Source organism: Polypterus senegalus, chromosome 6 (genome assembly GCF_016835505.1).
Source record: "Polypterus senegalus isolate Bchr_013 chromosome 6, ASM1683550v1, whole genome shotgun sequence".
In the NCBI taxonomy this organism is placed as follows: Eukaryota; Metazoa; Chordata; class Cladistia; order Polypteriformes; family Polypteridae; genus Polypterus; species Polypterus senegalus.
In genome coordinates, this window is record NC_053159.1 from 15234195 (window position 1) to 15257547 (window position 23353).

General features: G+C 43.9%; 2 protein-coding genes across 2 annotated transcripts in view; both read left to right on the forward strand.

Moving 5' to 3' along the window:
- The first annotated feature begins 566 nt into the window (after positions 1–566).
- Positions 567–7241, forward strand: aadacl4 (arylacetamide deacetylase-like 4). Its single transcript, XM_039755428.1, has 4 exons — positions 567–1619; positions 1864–2089; positions 3428–3491; positions 6389–7241. Exons 1-4 carry the CDS (start codon positions 1443–1445, stop codon positions 7164–7166), a joined length of 1245 nt encoding a protein of 414 aa, XP_039611362.1. The 5' UTR covers positions 567–1442; the 3' UTR covers positions 7167–7241.
- Positions 7242–16272: 9031 nt separating this feature from the next.
- Positions 16273–23353, forward strand: part of c6h1orf158 (chromosome 6 C1orf158 homolog) — an 81259-nt gene continuing 74178 nt past the window's right edge. The window contains exons 1-2 of the mRNA XM_039755431.1: positions 16273–16436; positions 20350–20430. Coding sequence (XP_039611365.1) covers positions 16326–16436; positions 20350–20430 — 192 coding nt within the window. The 5' untranslated portion in view covers positions 16273–16325. The remainder of the gene's footprint in view (positions 16437–20349; positions 20431–23353) is intronic.

Sequence of the window (23353 nt, forward strand, 5' to 3'; positions counted from 1 at the left end):
ATATCAATGCATCAAAAATCTGCTTAACCGACCTACGATCCATCCACCCACTTTCTTAACCCCCTTATTCACGGCAGGGTTGCAAGACAGCTGCAATCATTCCCAGCAATTACAGGGTCAGAGTGGGAGTGATAACTAAAATGGACTTTGGACACAACCCAGTTTTGATGGTAAGTACCTATGTAACCACCGTCTCAGTCTGAAACCACCCAGACCTACACCCACACCGAACTGCTTTCCAGTGTGCCATTTTGTAGGTATGGTATTGGGCTATTTTTTGGAGACATTCACTATTTTTAAACTGTCCTTGGGCTATACATTTTTTAAGAACCAGGCAACCCTGTCTAAGGCATCCACAGGGGTCTCAGTAAACATGCCAGTACTATAATATTTTAGACGGATATTTTTATTGAGATGCAAATTAAAAAAACCTATAAAGTGACTTACAGAACAAACAATACCTACTGGACATGCAGATTCTACACAATCCTGGCAATTGTAAATTGCTGGGGCGCTATAAATCCACCTCAGGTGTGCAAAAGCTAGTAAGCATTTGGGAACGAAACCTCCAGCCCCCGAATTGGTGAGACAGGTCCAGCTGCAGACCTATGCAGCTCCATGATTAAGTAGTTCCGCAGGACAGCCAATTGGATTGCAGGTTTTTGTCACGTGGCGTCCTTGTCTCGCTTCAGATAACTCCTCCCCCAACCCTAATCTTAACCATAGTTTACCCAGGCGTTATCACTGACGTATATAATGTAAAACGGCAAGCTGCTAAATGGAGTGGAACTTTAGAGGTCCGCTGCTAGATTCTGTTTGAATTAGTCCAACAATATCTCATAAAAAACCGGGGTGTTCCATGTAAACCGTGCACTGCCGTCCCATTTTATAGTAACGTGCTCGCTTAACGCACTACTGCGTGCATTTTTTGACTTCAAGTGGGGCTTGACTTTCACATTAAGATCTAAGCTGATTTGCTATCAAAACTCATCTGTTATATTCGATTTTCTTTTTCGTGTAAGACACGGGACCTTTCTCTTTCGGGGCTGCTACTTTACGCCGTCTATGACCCCCAGGTTCAGCTCTCCGTGTTCGATTACGCCAAGTTTTTCTGGCTTGTCCAGTCATTTTACGTTTTGGCAGGTGGATAAACCCACGTGGACATTAATCGCACCGCACTGAACTTTCTTCCTCACTAAAGGTAAAGACTATTATAACAGCTTGACATGCATGCTGAATTGTGGCACCCATATTAAATCAAGCGTTACGAGAAAATGTAAAAAGCGACACTTAAACTGGATCGCAAAGGCACGTCCTCACCGTCACCCTTATCTTGCAATCTCGCCCTTTCCAGTTGTGCCCGCACTGGTTGGGTCACCTTGCCGCGCCCTCCTTATTAAAAAGCAGCGCCGCAGCAGAGGCCTCGTGAAAGGAGCCGCAACATGGAGATGTTCTTTGCCATCGCTTTTCTTTGCGTTGTTTTTCTGCTTTCGGCTCTCATCTTGCTGTTTTTCGGAGTTCTTTACAGCGAGATGACCAACTCGGAGATCCCACCGGGAGTGTCGCATGCCAACAAGCTGCACTTCATTCACGGGGCGAACATCGGGATCGCAATCTTGGTGAGGAGCGGGTCACGGGATTGGGGGGCAGGGGGTTAGGGCAGGGTACCGGATAGTTGCACGTGGATGTCGCCTCGGGTGCAGCACGTTTTTAATCTCTTTTACATTTGCGATGTTCAAATCTTCAAAAGGTGCACGGAAATAAATCTCACTTTCATCAGAAGTAGTTCAGAGTCGCCCCCTAGTGGCCCGAGGCCACGATGCAAGACGCGTTTAAATCATTATTCTTTTCTCTTCTCCTAAGGGCAAAATCTTGGAGAACATCAGCCTTTGTCAACAGGTCAACTTTACACGCTATTGTCGAGAACGACTACTAGTGCAGAAGAAGCCCGTGCCACCAGAACTCCATATCAAGGACCTGCTGTTCTCCGATGTGCCCGTCAGGGTGTACCTGCCCACCGCTCCAAATGCAGCCAAGCGCCGGGGACTGGTTTTCTTCCATGGTGGGGGCTGGATGTTTGGGAGTCTCGGTAAGATAAGTGGAACTTGAGGGGTTTTTAAAGGATAGGTCGCCCACCTCCTCACTCGCATCCTTCTCTGATTTGTTTGCTGATCAAGGAAAATCCCCCAAAAGCAATAAAGAAAGAAATGTAGATAGATAGAAATAGGAGTGGACTTCAATCTTTAAACTAGTTTTTATCTGTCTATCTATCTATCTATCTATCTATCTATCTATCTATCTATCTATCTATCTATCTATCTATCTATCTATCTATCTATCTATCTATCTATCTATCATGTAGCACCTTTCCTGTCTGTCAGTCTACTGTCTTAAGAGTGAAGCAGTGCGAAGGTTGAATTTATCTTGGGGTGGTCCAGTTAGGCCTCTAATGAGAGTTTTCCCATTCTAGTCAATGGGGCTGAGACAGAAAGTGGGCGGGGTTGCACATGGAAGTCCTAAGGGGCTGGAAAAGCCCACTCACAGCTGAGTGAAGCTCTGAGGAAGTCGGATAAATCATGGGGTGGCCCAATGGATCACCAACAGATCTACAGAGATAGATGGATACGTATGGCACTATATAATAGATCGATACACGGATAGACAGACAGATAGATATGTCAAGCATTACCAGTAAAACTATATGGGGAACCTCAGACCGTTCTTTCATATAATACCAGTATAACATAGCTGTGAAAGCAACAAGTGGGAACCGCTCTTCAGTATCATATCTGTGTAGCATCATGCTCGAATGAAGAGCTTTTTTATTCAATATACTTAAGGAAATTACCTTCCAGACTCCAAGGTTTGGGTGGGATTTTTCACCTTTGACAGGGGCAGCAGAAGAGCTACAGCCAACCCTGAGTGGGCCCATTCTACTCAGTGGGCTGGGACTGTTACACTTTCCCTGGCAGGTTAGGAAGGTCAAGGAAGTGTTAACGGGTTGAGAGGAGAGCCTTGCAGCAAAGGTTGGATGAATTATCTATCTATCTATCTATCTATCTATCTATCTATCTATCTATCTATCTATCTATCTATCTATCTATCTATCTATCTATCTATCTATCTATCTATCTATCTATCTATCTATCTATCTATCTATCTATCTATCTATCATCTAGTGCTTTTCCACTCAATCTATCACCATTCTTTCCTCTGTTTGCTCCACTACAGTTTTCATTGACCCCATTAGCTGTATTTTCATTGTGAAGCAGATGCACCCACCCCTTAGCACTTACAATTGTTTCTCCCTCCCAGTTGTTCACGCTCTAACTGTTGTAATTGATGTTGTTAATCTTAATTTGTCTACCATGATTTAGTTTAGGAGAGTCCCATTTCTCATTTTCCCTTGTTTGTCTTTTATTATCAGATTCCTATGATCACATTTGCCGGTATATCGCCATTCATTCGGAGACCGTCGTGGTGTCAGTTGCGTAAGTCCAGCCCCCTTTTTTAAAAATTTTGTCTAACCTGCCATAAGTGTATCAGTGTATTGAATAGTTTATTGAATACACAGTGGGTGGTCTGAAAAATCGAGAGTACACCTTTTGAGAAGGATTTTAGGAGGCCATTCAGCACAACAAAAACTGGCCATTCCTGTCCACTTAATTCTTCTAAATAACATCAAGTTGGGTTTTGAAGGTCCCTAAAGTTCTACTGTCTACTGCACTACTTGGTCACTTATTCCAGATGTCTGTGGTTCTCTGTGTGAAGAAAAACTTCCTAATGTTTGTGTGAAATTTACCCTTAACAAGTTTCCAACTGTGTCCCTGTGTTCTTGATGAACTCATTTTAAAGTCACAGTCTCGATTCACTCAATCCCTTCATAATTTTAAACACTTCAGTCAGGTCTCCTCTTAATCTTCTTTTCCTTAAACTGTAAAGGCTCAGCTCTTTTAATCTTTCCTCCTAACTCATCCCCTTGTAGCTCTGGAATCAGACTTGTCGCTCTTCTCTGGACTTTCTCTAGTGCTGTTATGTCTTTTTGTATCCTGGAGACCAAAACTGCACCGAGTACTCCAGATGAGGCCTCACCAGTGTGTTATAAAGGTTGAGCAGAACCTCCTGTGACTTGTACTCCACACATCAAGGCCTTCTTAATTGCTTCTGCACACTGTATGGCAATTGATAGTGTCGAGTCCACTATGACTCCTAAATTCATCTCATAAGGTGTACTTTCGATTTTCAGACCTCCCATTATGTATTGAAACTTCACATTTTTACTCTCTAACTGTAATTCTTTATATTTACTGACATTAAATTTCATCTGCCACAAATCTGCTCAAGCCTGTATGCTATCCAAGTCTTTCTATAATGATATAATGGATTCCATATTATCTGCTAATCCACCTATCTTGGTATCATCTGCAAACTTAACCAGCTTGTTACTTATATAAATGATTTAGATAGGAATATATATATATATATAAATATATATATATATATATATATATATATATATATATATAGATAGATAGATAGATAGATAGATATAGATATATATAACAGTACAGGCCAAAAGTTTGGACACACCTCCTCATTCAATGTGTTTTCTTTATTTTCATGACCATTTCCAGCACTCCATCACTCTCCTTCTTGATCAAATAGCCCTTACACTGCCTGGTGGTGTGTTTGAGTTCATTGTCCTGTTGAAAAATAAATGATCGTCCAACTAACCTGACTTCTGCACAACACAACTGCTGGTCCCAACCCCATTGATAAAGCAAGAAATTCCACTAAATAACCCTGATAAGGCACACCTGTGAAGTGGAAACCATTTCAGGTGACTACCTGTTGAAGCTCATCGAGAGAATGCCAAGAGTGTGCAAAGCAGTAATCAGAGCAAAGGGTGGCTATTTTGAAGAAACTAGAATATAAAACATGTTTTCAGTTATTTCACCTTTTTTTGTTAAGTACATAACTCCACATGTGTTCATTCATAGTTTTGATGCCTTCAGTGAGAATCTACCAATGTAAATGGTCATGAAAATAAAGAAAACACATTGAATGAGGAGGTGTGTCCAAACTTTTGGCTTGTACTGTTATATATATAGAAGTGGCCCCAGCACCGCACCCTGCTGGACTCCACTGTTAACATCAGCCAATTCTGCTAATATTCCTCACACCATCATCCTCTTCTTTCTCTCTTTGAGCCAATTCTGCCCCCATCTGTACACCTCACCCTGAAATCCAAATTGTTTTAGTTTGATGCCCAACCTTTCATGTGGCACTTCATCAAATGCTTTATGAGTTGCTAATTAGTCTAACTTGCATGTTTTAGGGATGTGGGGTGGAAAACTTAAAAATTCAAAGGGAAACCCAGAAAGACATGGGGAAAACCATGCAAATGTCATACAGACTGAGCCTAAATTGGAATCTAAAGCGGGTAATCCGGGTTTTTGAGGCAGGAGTTCGGCAGTTTCTATCTGTTACAGTATATCTACTGTGGGTCTCACTTCATAAATTATTTGTATGTGTGGGCAGGGCGCGCGCGGGGGGGGGGGTCCCAAACTAACCACAAGACCCGAAGATCACTTATGCCTAAAAATCGCAACACTAACCACTTTGCCAGATCAGAATTTTTTCATAGTTAATAAAGTTCTATCTATTTATTAATTATATAGTGCCTTTCATATCTATCTATCTAATCCTTCCTACTACACTAAAGTATCTATCTAATTCTTCCTACTGTATTTTATAATATCTATCTATCTAATCCTGCTTACTATACTAAAATATCTATCTATCAAATCCTGCCTACTGTATTTTATATCTATCCATCTAATCCTTCCTACTATACTAAAATATCTATCTATCAAATCCTGCCTACTGTATTTTATATTTATCTAATTCTGCCTACTACACTAAAATATTTATCTATCTCTTTATCTAATCCTGCCTACTATACCATCTATCTATCTATCTATCTATCTATCTATCTATCTATCTATCTATCTATCTATCTATCTATCGCTAAATATCTAATCCTGCCTACTGTATTTTATAATATCTATCTATTTATCTATCTAATCCTGCCTACTATGCTAAAATATCTATCTATCAAATCCTGCCTGCAGTATTTTATATTTATCTAATTCTGCCCACGACACTACAATACTGTATCTATCTATCTTGTTGAACTGTTGTATGCCGATAATGCTCTTCACAATGTCTGCCAATGAAAGGCATTATATAAATAAAGGTTTGATGAACTGGGGTATGCTTGGCTAAGATGTGCTTGTCTGACTTCCTCACACTTGCCTCTACGGTTAGCCATTGGCTACTGGATACCTTGCGCGGCTTCATGCTGTTTTGTCTTTGAACTCTGCAGATACCGCCTGTCACCTGAACACCGCTACCCAGTGCAGCTGGACGACTGCCAGGCGGCAACCCTTCACTTTCTGAAGGTGGCAGAAGCTGATTATGGAGTCGACCCAATCAAAGTAGCTTTAGGGGGTGATAGTGCTGGGGGCAACCTTGCTGCAGCATTGTGTTACCGAGCAGCCAAGGAAGGTGCCAGACCCCAGCCTTGTGCGCAGATCCTCATCTATCCCCTCTTGCAGATGGCAGACTTTCATTTGCCCTCCTACCAGCAGAACAAGATGGTGCCCATGCTTTTCCGAGGCCGTACCATCTTCTATTGCCTCCAGTACCTGAATGGGGACATGACACTGAATGAAGAGATGCTGAACAGCGATCATGTGCCAGTGGAGCACAAACTACGGTACCGTAAGTGGCTGGGTCATGAAAACTTACCTTCTGAGTGTAAAGCTCGTGGCTTTAGCCTAAGGGTGGCATCATCTCATGATGAGGAGGTTTATGATTTGCTCAAACAAGCCCTAGAGCCTGAACTTTCTCCTCTGCTGGCTCCCGATGACGTCGTCCGCAAGCTTCCACCTGCTTTCATTCTGACCTGCGAATACGACGTGCTGAGGGATGACGGCATCCTCTTCAAGAAGCGGCTCGAGGACCTGGGCGTCCCGGTGACGTGGCATCACATCAATGATGGCTTCCATGGCATCCTTAATTTTTTTGATGGAGGACGACTGAATTTCCCTTCTGGAAAAAGGGCCATTGACCACGTGGTGGAATTCCTTAGGACTTTGTGATATGGAGGGAAGGAAGCCTTGAGTATGTCTACTGTCTAATGCGTCAATAAAACAATTCTGATTCTTATTTTTGCACTTTTGGATTGATGTCATAATTTAACCGAGTGGTTCCTGGAGCTTTAAAAATTCACAGACAGTATCATTTTGGGGGGTTTGAGACTTAGAAATTGTTATTTGTTACGTATCAGCTTGGGTTTATGTGTATTTTATTATTTTTAACATTGTTATTTTATGTATTTTTAGCTGGATTACCCGACTTTGCCCAGGAAATGTCCCAAGACAATGGAAGTCAATTATTGTGCCATAGAGTAATCGGGTATAGCAGAAGTATGTTCTGTAACTACCTTAGTGCTTTTCTGGGTTATAATATTTGTAATGCTATTATTGACAGGCAGTGTGGTGTGGTGGGTAAGGCTTTGGACCTGGGACTTCAAACCCTGAGGCTGTGGGTTTAAACCCTGCTACTGACACTGTGTGACCCTGAGAGAGGCACTTCTCCTGCCTGCAGACCTTTTAATGGACTGGTGTCCAATGCTGGTTGCCCACCTCACAGATCCAGCATACCGAGTTTATAGCCTGAACTCAGATGTTGTACAGTCGTGGCCAAAAGTTCTGAGAATGACACAAGTATTGGTTTTCACAAAGTTTGCTGCCTCGGTGTTTTTAGATCTTTAGTCAGCTGTTTCTATGGTATACGGAAGTAGAATTACAAGCATTTCAGAAGTTTCAAAGACTTTTATTGACGATTACATGAAGTTTATGCAAAGGGTCCATATTTGCAGTGTTGGCCCTTCTTTCTTTTTCAAGACCTCTGCAATTCGCCCTGGCATTCTGTCTGTCAGTCAACTTCTGGGCCCAATCCTGACTAATGGCAGCCCATTCTTGCATCATCAATGCTTGGAGTTTGTCAGAATTGGAGGGTTTTTGTTTGTCCACCCATTGCCTTTTGAGGATTGACCACAAGTTCTCAATGAAGATTAAAAGTCTGGGGAGTATCCTGGCCGTGGACCCCAAAATTTCGATGTTTTGTTCCCAGCCACAGGGGATGCACAGACCTGTGTGTTTTTTCGCGCCGGTCCCAAGCCTGGATAAATAGGGAGGGTTACATCAGGAAGGGCATCCGGTGTAAAATTTTGCCAAATCAATATGCGGACAACAGTTTTGGATGATCCGCTGTGGCAACCCCTAACGGGAGCAGCCGAAAGAAGAAGCAAGTTCCCTGAGCCACTTAGTTCTCACTGTTGCCGTCTGGCCTGGTCCTCCATCATGCTGGACTAAGGCCTTGTTGGTCGCCAAACTGTTCTTGGATTGTTGGGAGAAGTTGCTCTCAGAGGATGTTTTGGTCCTATTCTTTATTCATGACTGGGGATCGGGGGGCACCCCCAGTGCAGAGCTTACTCACTTTTGGATGATGGCCTGGTGGGTGTCAAGAACGGCAGCAAAGAAGCCAAGAGAAACATCAGGGACAAACTGATATTCTGAATAAAGGTACAGGGAATGGACTGTTGGGGTCAAGTCATTGTCTCTGATGAATTCCCCTTTCTGATTGTTTGAGAAGAAAAGGAGAACGGTGCTACCATCAGTCCTGTGTCATGCCAACAGTAAAGCATCCTGAGACCATTCATGTCACGTGGGGTTGCTTCTCACCCAAGGCAGTGGGCTCACTCACAATTTTGCCTACAAACACAGCTGTGAATAAAGAATGTGACCAAAACATCTCAGAGAACAACTTCTCCCAACCATCCAAGAACAGTTTGGTGACCAACACGGCCTTAGTCCAGCATGACGGAGAACCAGGCCATATGACAAAAGTGAGGACTAAGTGGCTCGGGGAACAAAACATGAAAATTTGGGATCCATGGCCAGGAAACTCCCCAGATCTTTAATCCCATTGAGAACTTGTGCTCAATCCTCAGGAGGCGGGCGGACAAACAAAAACCCACCAATTCTGACAAACTCCAAACATTGATTCTGCAAGAACGGGTTGCCATCAGTCAGGATTGGGCCCAGAAGTTGATTGACAGCATGCCAGGGTGAATTGCGGAGGTCTTGAAAAAGAAAAGGGCCAACACTGCAAGTATGGACTCTTTGCATAAACTTCATGTCATTGTCAATAAAAGCCTTCGAAACTCAGGAAATGCTTGTAATTGTGCTTCAGTATACAGTGATCCCTTGCTATATCGCGCTTCAACTTTCACGGCTTCACTCTATCACGCATTTTAAATGTAAGCATATCTAAATATATATCACGGATTTTTCGCTGGTTCGTGGATTTCTGCGGACAATGGGTATTTCAATTTATGGTACATGCTTCCTCAGTTTATTTGCCCAGTTGATTTCATTCAAGGGATGCTACTGGCAGATTGGGTAGCTTCTAAGCAATCAGAGCATGTATTACATATTAAATAAAACTCCTCAATGATATACGATACGCTTCCCGCGCGGTGCTTCGCATTCTTAAAAGCCCAAACAGCTCGTATTGATTTTTTGATTGTTTGCTTTTCTCTCTCTCTCTCTCTCTGACATTCTCTGCTCCTGACGGCGCTCCTTTGAAGAGGAAGGTATGTTTGCAATCTTTTAATTGTGAGACGGAACTGTCATCTCTGTCTTGTCATGGAGCACAGTTTAAACTTTTGACTAAAGGGTGTTATTTCATGTCTACTGTAGAGGGCTCTAATAATGTTAAAAAACGTATTTAGAAGGTCGTAAACAGGTTTTCTATGCTCTTACTGTCAAAATATTCGATTTATAAATAAAGAATCCTACTTCGCGGAAGTTCATTTATCGCGGCAGAGTCTGGAACGGATTAACCGCGATAAACGAGGATTGACTGTACCATAGAAACAGCTGACTAAAGATCTCAAAACACTGAAGCAGCAAACTTTGTGAAAACCAACACTTGGGTCATTCTCAAAACCTTTGGCCACGACTGTACAGCGCCCTCTGTAATGTTTGAGACAAAGACACATTTTTCTCTGATTTAGCCCCCTCTGCTTCACAGTTTAAATTAAAAAATAAATAAATAAACTCAAACAAATCTGACTTTGTGATTAAAGTGCACACTGCAGACTTTCATTTCAGGGGATTCACACACATTTTGGTCACACAAAACGTTTTCTACATATCCCCATTTCAGGGCACCATAATGTTTGGGACAATTGATGTTTGTGATTCCTCAGGTGGGCTTCATAAAATACCTCGGTTTGCTTCTACCCTTTGTAGTCTGGAGTTGCCACTAAATGAAATAAGGACAAGAGCTGTGTCAATGAAAGTCAAAGAAGCCATCATGAGACTGAAAAGCAAGAATAAAACCATTAGAGACATCAGGAAAACCTGTGGATGACTGAAATAAACTGTCTGGAATATCATGAAGATGTAAGAACACACTGGTGGGCTCAGGAATCACAAAGGGACTGCTAGGCCAAGGAAGACCTCCAGTGCTGATAACAGAAGGATCCTCAACAAGCCCCCAACACCTATGCGACAGATCAGAAACAGTCTTCAGCGGGCCGATGTTGACGACTATCAGCAGAAGACTTCATGACCAGAAATACAGAGGACACACTGCAAGATTCAGACCACAAAAACAAGATGGCCAGATTATAGTTTGTGAAACACCCTGCAGAATTCTGGGAAAAGCTCTTGTGGGGAGACAAGACAAAGATGAACCTCATCAGAGTGATGATAAGAGCAAAGTATGGAGATGGAAAGGAACTGCACAAGACCCAGAGTAGACCACCTCATCTGTTAAACATGGTGGTGCTGGGGGTGTTCTGGCTTGGGCATGTATGGCTGGCACACTTCTCCTCGTGGATGATGAAACTGTTGACGGCAGATGCACAATGAATTCTGAGGTGTGTAGAAACATCTGATCTACTTGATTTCCAGTAAATGTCTCCAAATTCAAAACTGGACGTCATTTCATCCGACAACAAGATAATAAAAACGCACTGCTGAGGTAGCACAGGAGTTCATCAAAGCTAAAAAATTGAAAACTCTTGAATGGCCAGTCCAGTCATCTGATGAAAATTCAACTGAGCAGGACTTCCATATGCCAAAGAGAAAACTTAAGGGGACAAGCCCCCCGAAACAAGCAGGGGCTGAAGATGGCTGCAGTAGAGGCTTGGCAGAGCATCACCAGAGAAGACCCTCAGCACCTGCTGATGTGTATGAATTGCAGACTTCAAGCAGGCATTGCATGCTGGGATATGTGACAAAGTCCTAAATATGACAATGGCTTTAGAAGACCTGCCATTGCTGTGTCCCAATCATTATGGTGCCCTGAAATTGGTGGACCTTGTAGATAAAAGGTAAGTACAAATGTGCACTTTAAGTCTGAATGGTTTGATTTATAAATTTAAACTGTGGAGAAGATGGGGAAAAAAAATCAAGGAAAAAGGTGTCTTTGTCCCAAACATTATGGAGGGCACTGTATGTGTGGAGTCTGAAGGTATTTCCTGTATTATCTCTAAAGACATGCAGGTTAAGAAAACTGGTGCTTTGATATAGTAATACATTTTATTTATATGGCGCCTTTCCTACCATGCTCAAGGCGCTTATTGGCCCAGTTGAGTGTAGGCAGGAGTGGGCTGTGTGGTGGAGGTTTTCTGCTCTGCTCCCTTGTGCTGTCAGGATGGTCCTCTTCTCCCTGTGACTCTTGTCAGTTGGAGACCACTGTATGACATTATACTGTGCACAAAGGGGACGCAACAAAGTCAAAGACTGGTCCCGGTTGGCTTCACACTACACGGTTACTTACAGAAGCCACTTGAGCCTGGAATCGTTGATAACGTACCCGAGGATGAGATGTGGATACACACGGTCAGGAAAAATATAACAGTGCTTTTAGTCACGAAAATGGTTTCCAAAGGTCAATAATGCAATGCTGCAACAAATGAAATAACTCGGTATAAAAAGTGGAGATTAAGATGTCCCAAAAATGACAATCAATAATTCGTTAAAATGAGGTTCAAATCCCAGGCCGAATCTGTCCTTTAAAACCAGACCCGATCAACAAAAACGGACGTCTCCTCTGCTTAACGCTAACTGGGGAGACGTCAACCGTAACTCGCATCGGGTCCCCATTGCCAGTCCCTTGGCATTCAGTGGGGCGCCACCACAGCACGGCCTTACGGATGGAGCCCACCTAGAGTGCTGGGTCGCCCCCTACTCCCAGATCATTCAGCAGGAGCGACCCCTGTCCCTCTAGCGCCCGCCGTACACTTCTATCAGGACAGTCTTCTCAACTGTCTGCTTTCATTCCACTCGCACGCGCTCCTCATCGATCCAGCCTCTTTTTTCTTTTTATTTCGATCTTCCTTTAACTTCTCATCTTCGTTTGCTCTTTCTGTCGACTCCATTTGTAGCCCCGATTGGGTGCAGGTGCTGCCCACCTCAACCTGCTCCGAGGAGTGAATGAGACGCATTTGACCGACCCGGCTCATCAGACGCGTGCTTATCAGGGTTCTGCCGAGAAGCAGAAATGGAGCAGGAAAACTCGAGCAAAAGAAGCATTAAAGATGTGTCTTTTCTTAAATAAAAATGTGAGCCACGCCAATGCTGAAGACACTCCAGGTGAAACGAACGTCCTTTTTGGTTTGAACCTCTAGGGTTGGGCTTGAAATCAGATTATTTCACAAATTAAAGAGCAGCTAGGGGGCGCCGTTCCTCCACAAATGAAGAGGCGGCCGTGTTCTCCGATTCTTTGACGCATAGACATACCGTATATACTGCACAGGGTGGTCCAGATCTAATTATGCAGAACCAGATCGTCTGGATGACTTTGATTTATGCGGGGATGATTCCAGTTTGGCGCAAAGACGATTCTTAATGTCGTCAGTTCGCACACTTCTCCATGGACTGGGATTTGTCGGGTGATTTTCTATGTAATAAACTTAATAAGTTATAGCTTAATGCAAATTGCATAATTAGATCTGGACCACCCTATAGATAGACGCCGCATTCACTGTGTTGCCCAGTCGACACGATAAATCAGCGTGTCCGCACTATTGCGAGTGGTAAAAGTGCCATTTAAACTAATACAGGTAGACGTGGAAACCGGCTTTTCTGATGAACGTTTAAACATACAACAGATTTTGGCGAATCATTTACATGCAATTATTTATATCCATTTATACACTAATAATGGCAATTACTAAATAATAATAATAATAATAATAATTATTATTATTATTATTAAACAATTCCTCCCATATAAGTAACATTTCTCGGACTGCCTTCTTCTTTCTCCCGAAACTTTCTAGACTTCATCCTGTTCTTACGCAACACAGTACTGAAGTATTGGTTAATGCCCAAGTCACCTCACGTATAGGTTACTGTAATGCTATTCTGTCAGGCATCCCACAAAAACGTATCCATCGCTTACAACTTCTTCAAAATTCTGCTGCCAGGATAATAATCTGCTGTTGTAAATCCACTGAACATATCACATCAATTCTCTCTCAACTTCACTACTGAATACAATACTAAATACCCATCCATCCATTATCCAACCCGCTATATCCTAACTACAGGGTCACGGAGGTCTGCCGGAGCCAATCCCAGCCAACACAGGGCACAAGGCAGGAAACAAACCCTGGGCAGGGTGCCAGCCCACCGCAGGGCGCGCAAACACACACACGCACACACCCCAAGCACATACTAGAGTCAATTTACAATCGCCAATCCACCTAACCTTCATGTCTTTGGATTGTGGGAGGAAACTGGAGTACCCGAAGGAAACCCACGCAGACATGGGGAGAACAACGCAGGGAGGACCCGGGAAGTGAACCCAGGTCTCCTAACTGTGAAGCTGCAGCGCGCCCATACTAAATCCCGCTCTTAACATTTAAAGCTCTCCACAACCTCACTGATCTCCTACAGACTGACACTCCTCTCGCTCACTCAGATCCTGTAATTTGAGAGTTTGCAGTCTGGCAATATGGTGCGGCCTTAGTTTGTGGAAGACAGACAGAACTAAAGACATGAATATAAAATGATGGTTGTCAATTTCAAACTGTGTTTCCTCGATGTGCTCCTTGAGAAAAAACACATCATCTGAACCAATCTCAGCCCGAAAAAACTGATTGATCAAAGATACACTGATGGCTTGCTCTAATGTCGACTGTCAGATAACACGCTCAGCTACTTAGACCACCTCGACTGGACCCTCAGAAGGAATCATCAAACCTGCTTTGTTCTTTAATGTGAGCGAGTGGTAGCTTTGATCATATGATGCCGGTAGAGCCTCTGTTACCAAACTGGACAGCTTTCTCAAAATCCTGTCTAAGGGCTACCTGACCTCCCACTGCTTTCCTGAGGCAGATGTTTTTGGGAAGCCTTGAAAGTTTAAGAAATGTTAACAGTTAACAACAATCTACATGGTTAGTGACTAAATACGTTTAGCCAAAACGTTGTTTGGAGGCACACTTGAGCACATAAAGGCATAGCTTTGCTAGCTTAGCCTGGCGTAGCTGAAGTTAAGATTATAAAACGTGATTTTCTAATGGCCAAATATAAGCAAAACAATTTTTCAGCCTTACCAATAGAAATGTAATCTGGTTTGGAGCGTACAGCGGTTTGTACAATCCCAAGCAGCACATGCGTGAGGCGTCTTTATCCATTACTTCACTCCACAGCAGTGCCACTCACAATATGGCGGCGACATTGACGTACGATGCTGCTGGTCATGCGGCGTCTAGTAATTCTATGTCTGTTGTTTGACGTGCTACATGGGGCTTCGCCTGTGCTGCCTGCAGCTACTCCATGATCGGCTTTATTAGTGCACTTAATACTGCGTTGCCTACATGGTCATCGCCACGAAAGGTGCTATACACGAGATGAAAATATTCCAAAGTCATTCTGCGTGTGTGTGCTGTGCAAGCATGTGAATCTCGATGTGTGTTCATGCGTGTAGTTTGAGGCGGATGAGTAGGTGTGTATGTGTGTTGTGAAGAAAACCAGAACCTCTGTGATGCCCAAACATGAACACACTAAGAGTCCCGGGTTCACTTAATGGAAGAAGCCAGTATGCCCACAGTATTGTACATACGGAAAGGCAAAAACCGAGCAACTCCACTGACCAATGAGGAAAGACCAATGAAAACGTCGGGTTACGATCACGTGATTAAAACGCCGTGACTGCGTAATTTAAGTGGCAGGTGGTGTTGATTCATGAAAAAAAAAAAACAGAATTGTTTCCTAAATTGTCCCTAGTGTGTGTTTGGTTTGAGGGTGAGTGTGTGTGTGTGCCCTGCGGTAGGCTGGTACCCTGCCCGGGGTTTGTTTCCTGCCTTGCGCCCTGTGTTGGCTGGGATTGGCTCCAGCAGACCCCCGTGACCCTGTAGTTAGGATATAGCGGGTTGGATAATGAATGGATGGAAGGATGGATGTTTACGTGAAGGGCTGACAAAATGAAATCTAGAGATTAATGATAGGGGCGACATCATTTTCTCATGCTAGGTTTTTTTTGCACAGTTGGTGAGCCGTGTATGAAAGTGCATGCTTAGATGTTGATATGTCTGCACGTGCTTTTCTGTAAGTGTGCATTTTTACGTGCTTGTATAAATACATACACATACTTAAGTGTGCATTTGTATTTCTGTGTGCCTGCAGGCACATACAGTACATGCCCGTATGTCAGTGTTTGCACACGTGTGCACAGTCTGTTGATGTGCGTGTATGTTTACTCGCATAAGCATTGGTGGGCTTGTGTATGTGTGTATGCACACCCTTGTTGGTGTGGCCTTTACCTGTCCCTTGTGTCCTCCCTTGATGTTCTTTCACATTTGGGTCTCATGGATAGTTAGAAATGGTCAGAGCGCCGAGCAGCTGTGCCAACCAGTCCACGGCTGGCAGATAAAATGCACCTTTAAAGCCTGCCAGTCTGCGTCAGCTTGGATTCACAGAAACCTCAAAGCCTTCTTTTTTTAAAGAAAAAAAATCTACTCCACAGAACACATGACCCACAGCTCTCCTTGTGATTGGTCCCTGACAGCCAGCCCTCTTGTTACCACGAGGACTTGTTTACAGTGCCCATGGCAACAGCAGCATATATCTGTCCCAGCCTAGGAGAGCTTTGGCCAAACACACAGGAGAGCCGGTGGACTGTACTTGGGCTAGTATTGAACCCGCTGGACCGTTACCCCATTCTGCTCAGACATGGCTGGAGCCCAGAGTGACCCCATGAAATGGTCACTTCCAGGCTGGAAAATCGAGCAGAAATATTCCAACAGGGTCCTTATAGGCAACTGGGAAGAAGAGAGAAAACAAGTAAAATTTTCACTCTTATCTTTTAAAGTCCTGGCTGAGTGGGTGACCTCCTCTTATCTGGTGCCAAGTGAGGATGTGAGCTGAGGGGGCTGCTGGTGCTGTGCTGACCTGAGGGTCTTCCTGCAGGAGAAATGGGGGACTCCTGCTCAGCTCAACAACCACGTGGCACTTACTCTGCAGGATGGCTAGAATAGGATGAGGGTGACTTGTAGGTGGGCATTGAGAACTTGATCGTGTATTACGGTATATATGGAGGCTGCACACACAGGCCCACCACCAGGGGGGGCAAACGGGACTCTGGTCCGGGGCCCTAACGGAAGGGGGCCCCTTCACGCTTGATTTGTTTTGTATACGTATTTGAAGGTTTTGGCATGTGGGGACCCGGGGCAAGGCAGAGGGGCCCACATGTACCCAGTTGTCTGGGGCCCAAATATTTCTGCCGGTGGGCCTGGCACACACCCTCGGACCTGTAATTGGTGTAATGCATTGCATTTACAGTTAGAGCGACACTAGCAGGTTGAATCCCAGCCCATTGGCTGCTCCGGTGGAGTCTGCATGTTCTCCCTGTGTGCTTGTGGGTTAATTCTCTGGTGGTCCAGTGTTCCTCTCCTGTGACAAAATAAAAGAAGGTCAATTTGTGACCGTAAATTGGCTCAACGTGAGCAATGCATCCATCCAGGATGGTTCACTTGATCCTGGTGCTGCTTGGATTGAGTGGGCTCAGTAATGGCTGGATGGACAGAATGCAGCTTATCTTCATTTTTCATGGTCCTTCCGCACATTGCATGAATTTTTAGTTGGGCGTTAATTCAATTTACAAGGTGAAATGCCCACCATGCGGGTGCATTACGTCGAGTTCCTCCCACAATCCACAGTCATGCTGTCGGGGTTGATTTTGTGACTCAGGGGCATACAGGGGTCCTGTAGCGTGTCTGTCCTAAAATGAGCTTTGCATCGCTCACCATGCTGCCAGGGCAGACCCAGAATGAATGCCCTGTGAGGTGGGGTTTTGTAAATGTGTGGGGTCCGCTATCAGTTCATTTTGATAAGTCAGGAGACTTTTCAGAAGTAAGAAACGTAAAGCGCCCCCCTCCATGTTCAATCCTGTTTAATGTGGGGTGTCAGAGAGCCTGGATGAGGTGACAGTTTGTCACGTGGCACACTCGGCCACTCACCTGCCGAGTCTCAATTTGGAGTCACCTGTTAAGCTGACACAAACATGTCTTTGGACCAGGCATGGGCACCCCATGTGCAGGGCCGATTTACCAGCATCATAGGGCCCTCAAAGTTTAGTAGTGCACTGGGACCCCTTCTTTGAGAGCAAAACAGGAACATTGTGTGCCCCCAGCCAGTGCCCACTGTGTGTGACCATATGGACACGAGGAGCATGTCTGGTCTGGGATTTGAATCTGTGATCTGGAGATGTGAGGCAGCAGGGCTAACTACTACACCACCAAACAGCTCCTTCTTAAATGTGCATGTGACATTCTCATTCAGCCTGGTAAACGTCTTTGCATTTATTAAACTGCATTTGTACAGCAGGGTGGCACACCACAGTGGTCAGCATCAATGTCACAGAGTCTTTGGTTCACATTGCGAACTGTGTCACTGTGTGTGCTGAACGTAAAGCCCAGCTAGAAGATACGCACGTCTTTATTTCTTTCACTGCGCAGACATTCATATGTTGCTTTATAGTTTATATGTAATGAAGCAGGGTTAGCCAGCGGCTCCACCACAGCTTGTGTCAGAAAAGTGGAAGGGTGAATGGAGAGGCAAGCAAGCTGACTTTATACAGTAATATGGATCTGTGAGGACATCCAAATCCACATTCCCACATCTTCAATGTGTGCATAGGGAGCCACGGGGGACCTATGGCTGGTAGAGAATCCTGCGTTCAGATCCCCCCTCACTATGCATTTTTATGGAGTTTCCTCTTTCTCCCTCTGTGCATGCATGGCTTGGATTTTTAGGGCTCTCTTGTTCTTCTTCCGCGGGCCAATATGTGCACCGGAGAAGTGAATACGTGACTAGGCGAGTGAAGAGGGGAGTGCGAAAAAACGGCCTTAGAAGTTAGTGAACACGTGAGTTAAAAAGACGGAATGAGCGAGAAGGTGAATGAGAGTGACTTCATAAACACTGAGGACCTGAGGACGTGAGTGAAACAGGGAGTGTGTGAGAAGGTGAATGAGAGAGTGAGAGGGTGGGTGGGGGAGTGATATGTTAGTGTGTGGGGGAGTTAAAAAGGGGAGTACGAAAATGAGGGAGCGAGTGAGAAGTGAGCGACTGAAGAGCCTCCTCATAACTCAGTGTATAAATGAGTGAGAAAGTGAATGAGTGAGAAAGTGAATGAGTGAGAAAGTAAATGAGTGAGAAAGTGAGTGAGTGAGAAAGTGAGTGAGTGAGAAAGTAAATGAGTGAGAAAGTGAATGAGTGAGAAAGTGAGTGAGTGAGAAAGTAAATGAGTGAGAAAGTGAGTGAGTGAGAAAGTAAATGAGTGAGAAAGTGAGTGAGTGAGAAAGTGAATGAGTGAGAAAGTGAATGAGTGAGAAAGTAAATGAATGAGAAAGTGAGTGAGTGAGAAAGTAAATGAGTGAGAAAGTGAATGAGTGAGAAAGTGAATGAGTGAGAAAGTGAGTGAGTGAGAAAGTGAGTGAGTGAGAAAGTAAATGAGTGAGAAAGTGAGTGAGTGAGAAAGTGAGTGAGTGAGAAAGTGAGTGAGTGAGAAAGTGAGTGAATGAGTGAGTGAGAAAGTGAATGAGTGAGCGACTAAAGATCCTCCTCATAACTCAGTGTATAAATGAGTGAGAAAGTGAGTGAATGAGTGAACAGCCTCATAAGTTAGTGTACAGTATAGGTGAGTTCAAGATGAGCACCTAAATGATTAAACAAGTGAATGCATGAGAGGGTGAATGAATGAGTGAGTGAGTGAACAGTTTGATAAGTGGTTTAAATGGATGAGAACTAAAATGAGAGAATAAGTGATCACCTGAGTGAGGGCTACTGAGTGACTGTGCGAGTGAACAGCCTCATCAGTTCAATAAGTGAGTTAAAAGGATGTGTCCCTAAATGAGTGAAGAGGTGAATGAATCAGTGAGTGAGTGAAGAGCTTTATACTGTAAATTAGTATACAAGTGAGTTAAAATGATGAGTACCAAAATAAGTGAATGAGTGAATGACTAAACAGCCTCAAACAATAGTCACTTAATTAACGCTGAGTACCTAAGTGAGTGAAAAAGGTGAATGTGTGGGAAGGTGACTGAGTGAGGGAGTGAGCGGGTGAAGAGCTTTTATAAGTTAAGTGTGTGAATGAGTTAAGAAGATGTGTGACCGAGTGAGAAGGTGCAGGAGCTGTTGACACCCTAATAAGCCGTGTGTTTAAGATGGTGAGCGATTTTAGTTGTTTCGGTTCATCCTTGTCACGTGTCCAGAGCAGAGTGAGCGGCATGTGGTGAAACACGATGAATGAGTGAGTGAGTGACAACACGAGTAACCTAACGGAGTGAAAGAGTGAACAGCTCAACATATGAGGGGATGAACAGGCCAACCAGGGAGACGAAGGTGACGAAGACACTGTAAGTAAAAGGGCGAGGGCTTGAACAGTGGAGCAAGTAATCAAGCTAAGGAGTGACCAGCTCGGTGAACTGGTGACCACGAGAGTGAGGGAGGCCCTGGTGTTGAAGGGTGAAGAGTTTAGTTAATAAAGTAAGCAGGCCGTTTTTTAATTAAGCCTGTAAATGATGAATGTATGACTGACTCTGGGTAGGCGGTCAGTGTCAAGGATTGGGTGACATGGAAACTGAGATCCCCGCGGTGGTCTTAATCGCACACTAGCGTGAGGTCTGAGTGCTTAATTGGCCTGTCGGCGTGTTTTTAATTCAAGTTACTGAGACGTTGCTTTGTTTTTGCCTTTCAGGTTAAAGAAACCAATGAAGTGAACAGCAGGACCGGTAGAAGCAAATTCCGGCACCCCGATGGCACTGTGATCCGTAGAGAGGTACTGCCCCCTGAGTGTGAGAGGCACACAAGTTACTAATGGCGACTGCAGACTCGAGACGCCCCAGAGCAGTGGGTGGGCCACAGGCAGTCCTGGCACTCCCGCCGACTTTGCATGGCAGCGGCCCCAGTGGTTGGCACTTCTAGCCCACACATACTTAACAGAAGATCTGAAATCTGGGTTTCATTTCTGAGCTTCACTGTCTGTGTGGAGTTTAAAGTTCTTGTCATTAAGCACACAATCACTTCTTTGGGAATGCTGGTCTTCCGCCATATCCCAAAGTCATGCATGTGACGTTTGAAAGAGTGTGCCCTCGCATTGACTGGCTTCTCGAACAGAGCTGGTCCCCCACTCTGCTCCGCAGATTTTCAGGGGGTTGGTTTTGAAATCTCCATAATCCTGTAATAGTAAAAAATCAATGGATGGAAGGATAGCCCCCCCCACCCCACCCACCATTTACAGAGCAGTACATTCCATTTTAGAATGGCTGTGTAATGACAGCTTTTAATGCACAATCGATGTATGGGGTCCTTATTGTCACATTTACAGAGTACCGTGAAATTCTTACCTGCATGAATATGGAAGTAACTTGCCATTATGTATAATTATATGAGGCCCCCATTTGGCTGGGTGGTTGGGGGACAAATCAGTAGTCCGGATGCCTGAGACTTCCACTTTTACAAACTACAGACTCCCAAAGCCCGGCGGACTGTGTTTAGCGGTGTGTCGATCACATGTGATGATGGCTTGAATGTTCCCACAATGCTCCTGTCACAAATATTTAAGTGGTCAGCGCTTAGAAAAAGGTCGTTAGTTAACCTTTTGAAATCAGAGGGCTATATACTCCATTACAAGCAGATCTTAACTTCACAGAAGGGGCACAAGAGGAATCTCTTACAAAAATAAGATGGGTGTCCACCATTAAGTTAAATTAAATTAAACGCAGTGGTAAAATCTTGCTTTTTCCAGTTGAGGCGGCTGTCAAAAATCAAACCTGTCTTGTCTAAGCGCAACCTTGAAACAGTGATACATGCTTTTATAATATCTCGTCTAGATTACTGCAATGCGCTTCTTTTTGGAATTAGCCAGGCCTCCATTGCTCGCCTACAGCTGGTACAAAACGGCGCTGCTCGATTTTAAACTGGCATAAGAAAGCATCAGCATGTTACCCCAATTTTGGCTTCCCTTCACTGGCTTTCAATTCGTTTTCGTAATTGTTTTAAGATCCTTGTATTTGTTTTTAAATCTTTTAATGTTTGTGCCCCTCTTTATCTGTCGGAACTCCTGCACCCTCACGTACCGTCTCGCTGTCTCAGGTCAGCAGACCGGACGCTTTTACGTGTTCTCAAGACTCGATGCAAACTCCGAGGTGATCGAGCTTTTTCAGTTGCTGCTCCAAAACTCTGGAATGATTTGCTGTTGCACGTTAGGCCGGCTCCTTCGCTAGCTGCCTTTACATCCTCTTTAAAAACACATTTTTACTCTCTGGCTTTTAACCCAGTATGATATGTTGGCTATCTGTATATTTTTTATTAAGAATCTCTTCAGTTCTTATGTTTATGTGTTTCTGTTTCATTTACCCTTTGGTTTTGTGTGTCTGATATGTTAGGTTTTCTTTTTTTATTGTACTGCACTTTGGTCAGTCTTGATGTTGTTTTTAAAGTGCTTTATAAATAAATAAATAAAATTAAGCGATTCACAATCTGGGCGTCTATCAGGAATACTGGAGGTTTTGGGAATGCTCACCCAGATATGGCAAAGTGTGAAGATGCTTTTCCATTACTAACTTGAGGTCCCTCTTCATAGATAGATAGATAGATAGATATGAAAGGCACTATATAATAGATAAAGAGAGATAGATAGATGTGAAAAGCATTATATACTGTAATAGATAGATAGATAGATATATATGAAAGGCACTATATAATAGATAGATAGATAGATAGATAGATAGATAGATATGAAAGGCACTATATAATAGATAGATAGATAGATATGAAAGGCACTATATAATAGATAGATAAAAAGATAGATATATATGAAAGGCACTAATAGATAGATAGATAGATACATATGAAAGGCACTATATAATAAATGGATAGATAGATAGAGAGATAGACAGATAGATATGAAAAGCATTATATAATAGATAGACAGAGATAGATAGATAGATAGATAGATAGATATGAAAGGCAATATATAATAGATAGATAGATAGATAGCACACACACTTTCCTTCTGGCACCACCACTCCTCCTGTCTAGCTTCGTCCTCCACCTCCCGACTCTGGCTCCTGAGTAATTGTTGCTGGCCCCTTTTATAGCCCACCCGGAAGTGCTCCAGGGGCTTGATCACCTGTTTCCGATTGCACTTCTGGGCGGGGCTGTAGAGTCATCCAGGCTGGCTCAGGGACCCATGCAACACTCTGTGGTGGTCCCCCCAGATCCCAACAGGGCTGTGGAGAACTCCATCTCCCATGGAGCCCTGCTGGAAACTGAGGCACCACCGTCAGCCAGGTAGGCTGCCACCAAGCATCCCGGGGTATCCATTAGAAGAAGACAAACGCATCAACAGGATGTAACCCTTTAAAAACCATCTGTTTCCTAAAATACTCTCTTCCAAGATGCGGATTGTGTTTATATTGTGCTAGCAGGGTGGTAGAAACTCGTGTAAAACAAAACTTCACAAATAAAACCTTGCTGTAAAAAGATGAAGGTAACTCTCCAACCCATATTAAAGGTGGGCTACCAGAAAGTGTACCTGGACCACAAGATCTGCAAAGCTGGTAGTCCAGCAGACCACCACATGCACTTAGTTTGTACACCTCTGTCATTCCAAATTCATGCAGTAAACCCCCCTGCCCACCATGTTCAAACCCCAAGGCATACTCTATAGGTGGACCTGAGCAAGTCATCTGACCCCT

Excerpts from the sequence above, each read along its gene's own strand:
- aadacl4 (XM_039755428.1), top strand. The coding sequence starts at position 1,443 with ATGGAGATGTTCTTTGCCATCGCTTTTCTTTGCGTTGTTTTTCTGCTT. Across the intron at positions 1,620-1,863 it reads ACATCGGGATCGCAATCTTG|GGCAAAATCTTGGAGAACAT; the intron begins GTGAGGAGCGGG and ends TCTTCTCCTAAG. Across the intron at positions 2,090-3,427 it reads CTGGATGTTTGGGAGTCTCG|ATTCCTATGATCACATTTGC; the intron begins GTAAGATAAGTG and ends TTTTATTATCAG.